At 38.3% G+C, this 12,059-nt stretch overlaps 1 protein-coding gene across 1 annotated transcript in view; it reads left to right on the top strand.

Annotated features, from left to right (window-relative positions):
• Positions 2 to 12,059, top strand: part of MRPL47 (mitochondrial ribosomal protein L47) — a 29,543-nt gene continuing 17,485 nt past the window's right edge. Inside the window, exons 1-3 of the mRNA XM_003132547.4 lie at positions 2 to 152; positions 7,319 to 7,470; positions 8,014 to 8,074. Of these exons, the coding sequence (XP_003132595.1) occupies positions 55 to 152; positions 7,319 to 7,470; positions 8,014 to 8,074 (311 nt within the window). The 5' untranslated portion in view covers positions 2 to 54. The remainder of the gene's footprint in view (positions 153 to 7,318; positions 7,471 to 8,013; positions 8,075 to 12,059) is intronic.

Genomic DNA, 12,059 nt, shown 5'->3' with positions numbered 1-12,059 from the left:
GGAAGTGACGCCATTGTTGGCGGAAATACAGTTTGCTTACTGATCCGAAAAAAAATGGCTGCAGCCGGTTTGGCTGTGTTCTGTAGAAGAGTCTCGGCCGCCCTGAAGGCGTGTAGGTTGTTAATACGTCCTCAGGCCCCTCCTAGCACAAGGTAAGCGATGTGAGTAGTCTGTCCGCATCTCTAACTTTGGCTCATGTTTGGTTGCTGAGATGCTGAGAATGCTCAAGGATGGAAAGGCCGTTGGGATGGCTGGGCCCAAACCCACCTCTGTCAAGAGTAAGTGACCTTGGAGAAGTCTCCCACGTAAGATATTGCCGTCTTTCTCACACATTTTGTTCCACTTACTGTGGGGGGGGGGGTCTGTAAAAACCCAGTATTTTTAAAATTAAACCTAGAGGTACAGTTTGGCTGGGAGAGGTGGGAAAAACTTCACTGAAGAGCTTTTGGTTATGGAACTGAAAGCTCTGTCACGTTCGGGTGGATTTAAAAAAAAAAAAAAAAGGCGAGTCGGGATGGTGAGGAGTTTGTACTCCCAGAGTCTGTCATAAAGAGATTATTCAGTAAATATTGAGTGAATACATGAAAGTAGCCAAATGAATGGAAAGTCACCCTGCAGGTATTAGAAAAGAATATCCTACATGTGGCGCTCATTTCTAGAAAGACCGCTGTCTTCTGGACAGACCAATCATTTTTAGCGTTAAGGTATATCGTTTCCTCCTTTTTATTAACTTTTTTTTTTTTTTTTTTTTTTTTGCCTCAACCTCTGCACGTAGAATATCCCTGGCCAGGGATGGTACCCGAGCTGCAGTTGTGGTCTGTTCCCCTGTGATCTTTAACCCCCTAAGCCAAAAGGGAACAACTTTTGTTTTTAATGAATTGAATTTTATAAATAGTTGGGCATGTTATTTTTTTTTTTAAAGGAAGTAATGTATGTGCTTTTTTTTATAGAGAGAGTCTTAAAGTTTATTTTGGTAGACTTGCATTTATAGTCACTGGTTTAAAGTAGTTACTTTTCAGAGACGATTCTTTGAAGAAGATGCAAAGATTTCACCCTTTATTTTCAAATATGCATAGTAGTGCCCCAGGAATAAGGACTCTCCATCTTTGCCGGAGAGCAAACAGATCTATAGAATGTAAGCCTAAAATGACTCTTTTATGCACTCTGAAACTGCCAGATGAGGCTGGCTTCTCTCCTGGTTCTCAGACTCAAGGGTGAGGGCTGACCATGTGGTAGTCCTCCGGCATGTATGGGGCAGGGGAGGCTGCAAGCAGCCCCTATCTGGGCCTTGCACCCACCCCTCCTTGGGCTACTTGATCCCATGTTAGGCGTCAATGTGCTGCAGCAGCGAACCCCACCGGACACAATTACTTCTGACTTTGCTCCCTGCACTGTACATGCTGCTAGGAAGACAAGCGCCAAGGAGCACTGACCCAGCATGGCACTTAAGGAAGCCCTGCTACTGCTGTGTCCTATTTTAGGGCATTCGTCCTCAAGAATTACTCTGAAATTTGCCACCAGCCCAGAGGGAAGGGTGTCTTGCCTTTTACATAACTTAGTAGATGCTCAATGCACAGCCTCTAAACGCAGGCGCAATTCAAATATCCTGAAAGCACAGGCTAGTCCTGAGGTTAAGTGCCAATGCCGTGTCTTTAAAGATTAAGAAGAAAATGCAAGTTCCCGTTAAGACGTTGAAGCTCCTTGAGATCACAGATTACTGGGTGCACCACTGCCCCAAATGGATGAGTGCAGTGTAGCAAGTAGATAAGTTTCCTTAATGCTAAGAGCTACCAGTCAAATGCCTTTATCCAGCTGTTCTTCTATAGGAAGCAGAATTTCAAAAGTCTTTGGTTCATCTGAGGCAAAATCAGATTTATGTCAAAACACTGCTCCAAGTATTTTCATATCTGTGCCAAGTCTGTTTCGTCTCCCTCAAGACAAATGGGTGTCAACCCAAGCAAGACAAGTCTTAGAAGCACAGAGGCAAAGCGTATATGCCCAGAATGTCTCCATCTGCTTCTATGTGGCCACGCTTCATTAGTTTTAATTTACCAAAAGGAAATTAAATGATAACCTTTTTTTTTCCCCCCCTCAAAGCAGACTGTCTAGAATAGGACTTCAGCTTAAGGCAAATCATAGCATGTTTTTCATTAAATAATCCCCCAAAGAAATCCAAAAAGTCAAGATGGCAGCTCTGAGAGATGACTGGCCTTATATTACAAAGTTTGAGAAATGAAACTTGCAACATTAGTCTGAGATCTTTGTTCTTGGTGATATTTTGTAGATGTCCTCTCAGGGGTGATTTTGTAATTCTGGGGTGCTGTGGACTTTTCTTTAGACTTGGGCATTTAGGAGAGAGCAGTCGACTTTTTAAGAAAAATAATTCTAATTGAAGCTTTATTTGTAAAAACTACTTCTGAAGTTAAAGTTACATTTCCGAAACACACATATTGGGTTGGTGTACTTAACTAAACGTGTTATTACTTTCCTTCCTATGGAGGGCTACCTGTGCCTGGCTAAAGGTAGACAGATTTTATACTGCAAACCACAAGTTTCTGGAGTTAGCCTGACTGGGTAAAGATGGTGCTAGGGTACCATAAGGGGATTTTGTTCAAAGCTGAGAGCCTCATCAAATTTTCTTTCCACTAATTTCAGTTGGGATTGGCAGGAAGAGAGAAAAACAGACCCCAAAATGGCCTTTTCAGGCTGAAAAGTAATGCGTATAATTCTCAAGTTCAAGAGAGAGAGGAGTTACATGGAAAAAGCATGGAATACATCTGGAAATAGCAAATGTATATCAAAAGGCTCCATTTCTTTTGTTCTTCCATGGAGACTCTTAGGGCATCAGGTTTGGAACATCTTTTAAAGCTACACACACACACACACACACACACACACACACACACACGCCCTCTTAAGTGAGGGTACCACTATTCAGTATCAATAACATTTTCTTTTTGGCAATATAAGAAAAAGGCGGCAAAAAATATGACTTTCAAATGAAAGGCCATGTATTTCTTTTTTTGTTGGTTCTTTTGGGTTTTTTTGTTTTGTCTTTTTGCCATTTCTTGGGCCGCTCTTGCGGCATATGGAGGTTCCCAGGCTAGGGGTTGAATCGGAGCTGTAGCCACCGGCCTACGCCAAAGCACAGCAACGCGGATCCAAGATGCATCTGCGACCTACACCACAGCTCATGGCAACGCCGGATCCTTAACCCACTGAGCAAGGCCAGGGATCGAACTCACAACCTCATGGTTCCTAGTCGGATTCGTTAACCACTGAACCACGACAGGAACTCCAGAAAGGCTATGTATTTCTATATTCTGTGTACTGCACAGTCCTGCATGAATGCTCCACATTTCAAAGCAAGCCTGAAACAGGCTTAAAAGCTCCAAATCCTCCTTTGAGTGTGGTATGAGAGTAAGACTTCATCTCCAGCTGTTAGAGCCAAATCATCTTCCCTTACAGCCCAGCAATTGCCTAATCAATGCTTTAAGGATCTTGAACTTGATCCCATCACTTCAGAATATGCAATAAATGTAAACTCATGAAAGGAGAGCTCATTAATTGATGTCAAAGTAATTGCAAAGTAAAGTTAAAGGTCATTGCAATCATACCAGCTAGATGTGCTTCTATAGCCATTTAGATATCATGACTGGGCCGCAAACCCACCAGGCTGAGGGTCACTCTTAGACATCTACCCTCTCTTTTCTTCATTAACAAAAAACCAAAATGATGAACAAGTGCCAACATATGTTCTGTAGGAAAACGCCTCCCTTGTAAACTGTTACCATGACTGTAACTCACCAACAGCCTGGGCCCAAATTTGTTTTTAATGGTCTAGGGGTAAAGCTCTCCACTACAGGGAAAACATTTATTCCATTGCTGTTTTCATGTAAAAACTTTTTTTTTTTTTGGTGAATTAGCATACACCCAATTCCAGGAGGGAAGAACAGTTTCACACCTGTGGCAGGGCTTTCACCTGAACTAAATCTTCACCCAAACATCTTCAAACACCAAATAAGATGACGGGAGAATAAAATTAAAGAAGTCATAGGTTAACTGGAGGGAGAAAAACTTTGCCTACAGCTCAGAGTTAGTTTCGCAGATCCATAGGCAAGGACAGGGGCAGAAATCCAGCTGGAAGGCATCTGCAGTGCACTCCCATTGGGCCTGACTCATCAGAGCGGTATGGGGCCCAGCCTCTTCCTTGGGTACTAAGGCCGCTTGGGCACAGTGAGGTTTCTCAGCATGTTGAAGGAGTTGCCATCAGGATGCATAGTGACCGCTTCGCCGTTCTCCTGGTGAACCAGAAGGAACCCAGAATCATCGAGGCCAATTATCCACAGCTTTGGTCCCTCCGCGCTTCCCAGGTGGAATTGCTGAGCACTGTGTACCCAATATTTATAATACAGAGGAAGAACGCTCTTGCGCCCCTCCTCCTGAAGTGTATCGATCAGTTTCTCCAGCACAGTCACAGTTCAAGCAATGAGATAATCAGCTCTTAAGGGCCTCAGTCCTGCACTGTGTTTCTTATTGTATCCTGTGATGAGGCCGTTGATGCATATGGTAGGGTTACTGTTAGTCACGTTAAAGCCACAGCCAATAAGTATATAAAATGTTTCTCCCATAAGTGTCGAGTTAACCAGAATGCCACTGAGATTCATGAGGTCACTGTAATAAATATCATTGGGCCACTTCACCCATAAGTTGATGTCCTGGTACTGCGCATAATGTATGTGCTTTTAAATCTACCACAGTTATTGAGCATGTATTACCTACAGTGTTACTGCTTACTTCAACCTCGGAGATATGCAGTGCCTTTTTTTTTTTTTTTTTTAATTTTGCAGAAGTTCAGGGGTTGTAATTTGATCAAGATGGCAACTTGAATCAGTTATCTCTTCTATCTCATCCTTTTTCCTTAAAAAGTAATTTTAGATTTTTATCATTACTGTTAAGTGAATATCTATTCATTTGCAGACACTTTGGAAAATAGGGTAAAATATTTTGAAGAAGAAAGAAAAAGTCAGCTATAATTCTACCATTCAGAGATAAACAGATTTCGTTCTATTCTTTATAACTTTGCACATGTACACATACATGTAATTTAAAAATAAAATCAGTATTATATTTACATATCTGCATTTTTGTGTTCTACCAGTGTTCTCCCAACTTTTTATTTAAAAAAATTTTAACCCAACAGAAAAGTTGTAAGAGTAGAATGGATAACCATATACTCCTCACCTATATTAAGCAACCCGCAACATTCTGTCACTTCTTTTTAATACTTTTTATATCCATGGCTTTTTTTTTCTGAATTGTTTGGGGCATGCCGGAATTGCAAACATCATGACACTAATATCTCCTAACAACAAAAAAACTGTTTTCTCCCTGATCAGGGATTGAAGCCAGGCCACAGCAGGTGAAAAGGGAAGAGTCCTAACCACTAGACCACAGGATACTCCCAAGAACAGTGTCTTTAAAAACCACAGTACTACAATGATCACACGGGAGATTTTTTTTTTCTTTCTTAATTTTAATATTCAGGATCCAATAAGTGATGATTTATTGCACTAATTATCATGTCTTTTTCTTTCTTTTTTTTTTTTTTTGTCTTTTGTCTTTTGTCTTTTTAGGGCCGCACCTGCGGTATATGGAGGTTCTCAAGCTAGGGGTCGAATTGGATCTGTTGCTGCCGGCCTACACCACAGCCCCAGCATCACCATATCCGAGCCGCATCTGTGACCTACACAACAGCTCACGGCAATGCTGGATCCTTAACCCACTGAGCGAGGCCAGGGATTGAACCTGGAATCTCATGGTTCCTAGTCAGAGTTGTTTCCGCTGAGCCACAATGGGAACTCTTGTCATGTCTTTTTAGTTGTCTTTAATCCAAAATGGTTCTTTTTTTTTCTCTTTGATGATATTGACATTTTTAATTATAAGGTTAGCCTTTTTAGAATATCCCTTCTTTTGGATTTGTCTGATTGTTTTCTCATGATTAGATTCTGGTTAAATTTTTTTTGGTAGGAATACAAAACTTTGCAATACACATCATTATTGTGTTTTAAATTATTTGCCCAGGTCACTAAATATTCTTTATAAACATGACTTTCAGATTACTGTGTAATAGATCATACGGATGCTTGATACAGTTAATTTTTTAAGCTATTCCCTAGCTGCATATTACATTATTATCAGCTTTTTGATATCATATATAATCCTTTAATAGACTTTTTTAGAAAGTATAATTGATTTACAATATTATATTAGTTTCAGGTATACAGTATAGTGATTCAGTGTTTTTATACATTGCAAAATAGTCACCTCAATAGACATTTTAATTTATTAATTCCCACTATAATATATTTACTCGAAATTTCTAGATGTGGAATTACTGGGTTAAAGGAGGAAGCATTGGGACCTCTGATACTTGTTACAAAATTAACCTTCAGGGTGTTTTTAATCTGCTTATATACCCACTGGTGGCATATGAAAGACCTAAAAATGTTACCTTAAAATAGAAATTGTGTCAATATATTACCTTGAAATTATTTGAATATATTAAGCTCTCAAATTACAGGATAGCAGATATATAATGGAATGTTTAAAAAAAATTTCCTTTTTTATTTTTGGCTAAGGAGAAAAAATAGCTTTATTGCTTTGCCAGCTTTATTTGTAATGCTTTAAAGACTGTGTCCCCCTTAGGAGAGATTAGGAAGTGGTTTTATAATTTTGAGAGTGAAAACTAAGGCTGCAGATAAGAATCAGGGTAGAGGCCAGTTTGCATTGTTTTCAAAGCTTGTGTTCAGTGGTCTGGTGGTCTTCTTTCCAGAATAAAGAATGCTTCAGTAACATCTTCCATTTGTTGGGGGGCTTACTTCCGGTATCTGGACTCACCGAGGTTCAGGTTCTTCATTCCTCTTCATAGAAGGAATTCAGTGAGAGACAAAGTGATAGGCAAGAAATAGATTTATCAAGATAGGACACTTGTGAGAGATGCAAGCAGGCAGGCAAGGAGGCTCTGCCAAAAAAATAATTTCAAAGAGTTCTTTGGTGGCTTAGTGGGTTAAGAATCCAGCATTGTCACTGTGGTTCTGGTTACCTCTGTGGCAAGAGTTTGATCTCTGGCATGGGAACTTCTGCGTGCTGTGGATGCAGCCAAAAAAATTGTTTTTTCTAAAGAATTTTTTGGGTTTGTTGTCTCTTATGCAGAAACCCAAGTTGGTTTTTTGACATTGTAGATGAAGTGATTCTGTTTATTGCCTATAAAATCCAAATGTTGTAAAATTTTAATCACTTGTTTATATATGTTCAGTTGCAGGTTTTCTCCTAGTCTATTGCCTAAGAATACACCAAATGTCACATCTTTTCACCAGTTTAGGATATTTCATACCACATTCTCAAGGAGAGGTCTGGAAGAATTTTTTGATGACCCAAAGAACTGGGGGGAAGAAAAAGTGAAATCTGGTGAGATATTTGACTTAATCAATATTAAATGTATTGACCCCTCTATCATTTTGGTTTTACTTATCCAGTTTGGGAATTATGTAGGTGTTTCGTTTTTTATTCCCTTTGGAAATGTCTATTAGAGAAAATTAGGAGGACAATATAATAGAGAGTTAACTCTTCCTTGGCAGATTGGCAAAAGTTTTAGAAGAGTAGTAGGTTGAAATTATTAACTAAAGTGAGGTTTGGGCTTGTTTTAGGTTTCATTTTTTTTTTTTATTTAGAGAAAATCGAAAATTAACTTATAATGATATTAAATATTTTGACATTAGATTGTGAAAATACGTTCTATACTAATATTCTTTGAATGTTGTTGCCAGTCACTTTACTAGTATTTTCATATGTTAACTAATTTAATCACAATTTAATCCTAATTATATATTACAATAAAGCTATTATATATTTTTTATAGATAAGGAAGCAGATTTAGAGAGGTTAATTTGCTAGAGGGCAAGTAGCTAGAAAGTAATTTCATGTTATGAATTTATCATTTTAATTTAAAAGGAGCATCATGGACCTGTCAGCAATTAAGGAACAAAAGTAATGAAGATTTGCATAAACTTTGGTAAGTATACTGAGCATATTAACATCTAAGTGTTTGAAGCAGTTATAATATAATAATAAGGTATAAAACTTATATATATCTAGTGTGAGAAATTAAATGATTTATAGTACTGTGGATGATATATAAGATCATTAAAATTTTTATATATGTGACAGGTTAAAGTATATTAAGATAGGTTTATCAGAATTCTCAAAAAGTTGGGAGTTTAGAAATTTTACTGTAACTGCTACCAGTCATACTACCGCCTTTATAGCTAACAATTTCAGGAAACTAATAAAAACAGAATGAGGATGAGTTAGTCACATTTAGGCCTTCTTCCTTTTTATTACTCTTTTCATGATCTGGAAGCTTTAGCTTATTGCTTTGGGGAAGTGTGTTGGAAAGTACCCTTAATTAAAAGATGTAACTGGGTTTTTTGACAGCTTCTCCTGATGAATTAGAGAGGGTTGAGAGGATTTAAGACAGGGTGTTACTTTAATTGACTATATATATAAATTGAGGTATAATTGACATATTAGTTTCAAGTATACAACATAGTGACAAAATAATGACTCAATTTGCATATATATTGCAAAATGATCACAGTAAATCCAGTTAGTATTCATCACCATACATAATTACAAAAAAATTTTTGCCTTGTGATGAGAATTTTCAAGATCCATTCTCTGAGGAACTTTCAAGTATGCATTACAGTCTTACTAACTTTAATCACCATGGTGTACATTATATCCCCCTGACTTTCTCCTTTTGTAACTGGGGAATTTGTACATTTTGACCCCCACCCCCTGCATTAATTGACTGTATTTAGCTTAAAGATGTGTTTGTTTGAACTGTACTGTTTTTTTAAAATTTGGTAATTTCACACATAAATAAGCATTTCTGGCTCCTCTTGAATAATCAGACCTGTGATAAGATAAGACCTGCATTCCTACATGGTAACAGTTGGCTAGTCTAAATGGAGCAGTGTGCACCACTTTTTACCCATCTTGTTCTTTCACCAAGCCCACTTCACTTATAATTGTTAATTGTCTAGGCACTGTAGTAGGCATTTAGAGTTTTAGACCCTGATTTAAAGGGTTGTTTATCTTTCATAACAGATTAAAGAATTGTAAAATGGTTATAAAACCACTAACATTACAGACTTATTCATGTGATACAGTAAGAAAAACATATTTTGTCTTTGTCTCTGATTGCTTAATACACAGCTCCTAAATCCCTTGGAATTGCCTGAGTGATAGGAGTGTCTTTTGTTCTAATTAGGCAACTCTTGGAAGGGGGGTGTTGGTGCACAGTTTCAGAATAAAGGCTGGTCGCCTAGAAGACCAGAAGTGATTAGACAGTGGAGTGTTCAGCCTCACCACTACCTACCCCTCTGGGGAGGGAGAAGGACTGGAGGTTGAATTCAGTCACCTGTGGCCAGTGATTTAAATCAGTCATGCCTGCATAATGAGACCTCCATGATAAACCTTAAACAACCAAATTTGGAGATCTTCCAAGTTGGTGAATGCATGGAGTTTCTGGAAGGGTGGTGTGCCTTTAGAAGGCATGGAAGCTCTGCACCCACTCCTCATACCTAGTCCTTTGCATCTCTTTCATCTAGCTGTTCCTGAGTTGTATTCTTTATGATAAACCAGTGATAAGGAGTAAAGTGCTTCCTGAATTCTGTGAGCGATTCTATTCAGTTATCTAACCCAAGGAGAGGGTTGTTGGCACCCCTGATTTATAGTTGGTCAGTCAGATATATGGGAGGCCTGGGAGATGCTGATGGCCTCTAAAGTGGGGAGCAGTCTTATAGGACTAAACTCTTAAATCTGTGGAATCTGGCACTAACTCCAGGTGGTTAGGGTCAGAGAGTTAGAAAAATTGTATTGGAAACAAAACAAAACAAAACACGTTATTTGGTGTCAGGAGGGAAGAATCTCTCATTTGTTGTCAGAAGTGTTATGTGTAAAACAGCACAGATTTGGAGTTCCCTTTGTGGCTCAGCGGAAACGAATCTGACTAGGAACCATGAGGTTGTGGGTTCAATCCCTGGCCTCGCTCAATGGGTTCAGGATCCGGTGTTGCCGTGAGCTGTGGTATAGATCGCAGACGCGGCTCAGATCCAGTGTTGGCTGTGGCTGTGGTGTAGGCCCGCAGTTACAGCTTCGATTGTATACCTAGCCTGAGAACCTCCATATGCTGCAGGTGAGGCCCTAAAAAGCAAAAAAAAAAAAAAAAAAAAAAAAAAAAATTAAGAAAATTAAAACAGCGCAGATTCTCTATAGAAAAATTAGTTGTGTTAAAAGCCCTATTACTGTGGATTATGGGTAATAATCCTAAAGGAATAGCTAAGGCAGTTTCAAAATTCACCCTGGCTAAAACCAAATAATTTATCTTCTGCCACTCCTTTCTCCCCAAGTTATCTTCTTCCATCTCCAAAAGTACTCCAGGAGCTTTGTTTCCTTTTCAGTGCCATTTTCATATTTATTTCCTTTCCTTTTTTCCAGCTCTAATTCTTAATCAGACATATTCACATAACCTTCCCACTTGAGGTTTGCCACTTGGTGTTTTTATTTCAGTGATTTGATTGTGTTTGCTTTGGTTTCTTTTCTATCCTAATAAATTGCATCTCTACGAAACTTTTCTTGATCATCTTAGCTAGAAGAAATGTCTCATCTCTCACACTTAATTCTCCTGGTTCTTGTCTATATCACTTAGTACATTCACCACATTACAGTTTTGGAGGGAGCACAGTGGACTAAAAATAAAATGGGTTTTAGAGGAAAGTTCATAGCAATACAAGCCCACCTCAGGAAACAAGAAAAAGCCCAAATAAACAAGCTAACTTTTACATCTAAAGCAGCTCGAGAGAGAAGAACAGACAAGACCTAAAGTTAGTAGAAGGAAAGAAATCATAAAGATCAGAGCAAAAATCAATGAAATAGAAACAAAGAAAACCACAGAAAAGATCAATGAAACGAAAAGCTGGTGCTTTGAAAAGATCAACAAAATTGATAAACCCCTAGCCAGACTTATCAAGCAAAAAAGAGAGAGGACTCAAATCAATAAAATTAGAAATGAAAAAGGAGAAGTAACAATGGACATCACAGAAATACAAAGGATCATAAGAGACTACTATATGCAACTATACACCAATAAAATGGAAAACCTAGAAGAAATGGACAAATTCTTAGAAAAGTACAATCTTCCAAGACTAAACCAAGATGAAATAGAAAAGATGAATGGACCCATCACAAGAACTGAAATTGAAACTGTGATTAAAAAACTTCCGACAAACAAAAGTCCAGGACCAGATGGCTTCACAGGCGAATTCTATCAAACATTTAGAGAAGAGCTAACACCTCTCCTTCTGAAACTATTTCAAAAAATTGCAGAAGAAGGGATACTCCCAAACTCATTCTATGAGGCCACCATCACCCTGGTACCAAAACCAGACAAAGACTCCACCAAAAAAGAAAACTACAGGCCAATATCACTGATGAACATCGATGCAAAAATCCTCAACAAAATACTAGCAAACCACATCCAATAATACATTAAAAGGATTGTACATCATGATCAAGTGGGATTTATCCCAGGGATGCAAGGGTTCTTCAGTATCCGGAAATCCATCAGTGTGATACACCACATTAACAAACTGAAGAATCAAAACCATATGATCCTCTCAATAGACAGGGAAAAAGCCTTTGACAAAATCCAACACCCATTTCTGATAAAAACCCTTCAGAAAGTGGACACAGTGGGAACCTACCTCAACATGATAAAGGCCATAGCCAATCAATAGCAAGTATGTGAACCTTTATGGTATAACACTAGTTTTAGTCCTAGATCCACTTTATGTCTATACGTTTGTTTCAATTTTCTCACTCACTTTGTTTTTGAGATACATATACCATAATTCACCCTTTTAAAGTGGATAATTCAATAGGTTTTAGTACATTCAAAAATTTGTACAACTATCGTCACTAATTCCAGAACATTT

The sequence above is a fragment of the Sus scrofa genome, chromosome 13 (assembly GCF_000003025.6).
Source record: "Sus scrofa isolate TJ Tabasco breed Duroc chromosome 13, Sscrofa11.1, whole genome shotgun sequence".
Taxonomy (NCBI): domain Eukaryota; kingdom Metazoa; phylum Chordata; class Mammalia; order Artiodactyla; family Suidae; genus Sus; species Sus scrofa.
This window is presented reverse-complemented; position numbering and strand designations above follow the sequence as displayed.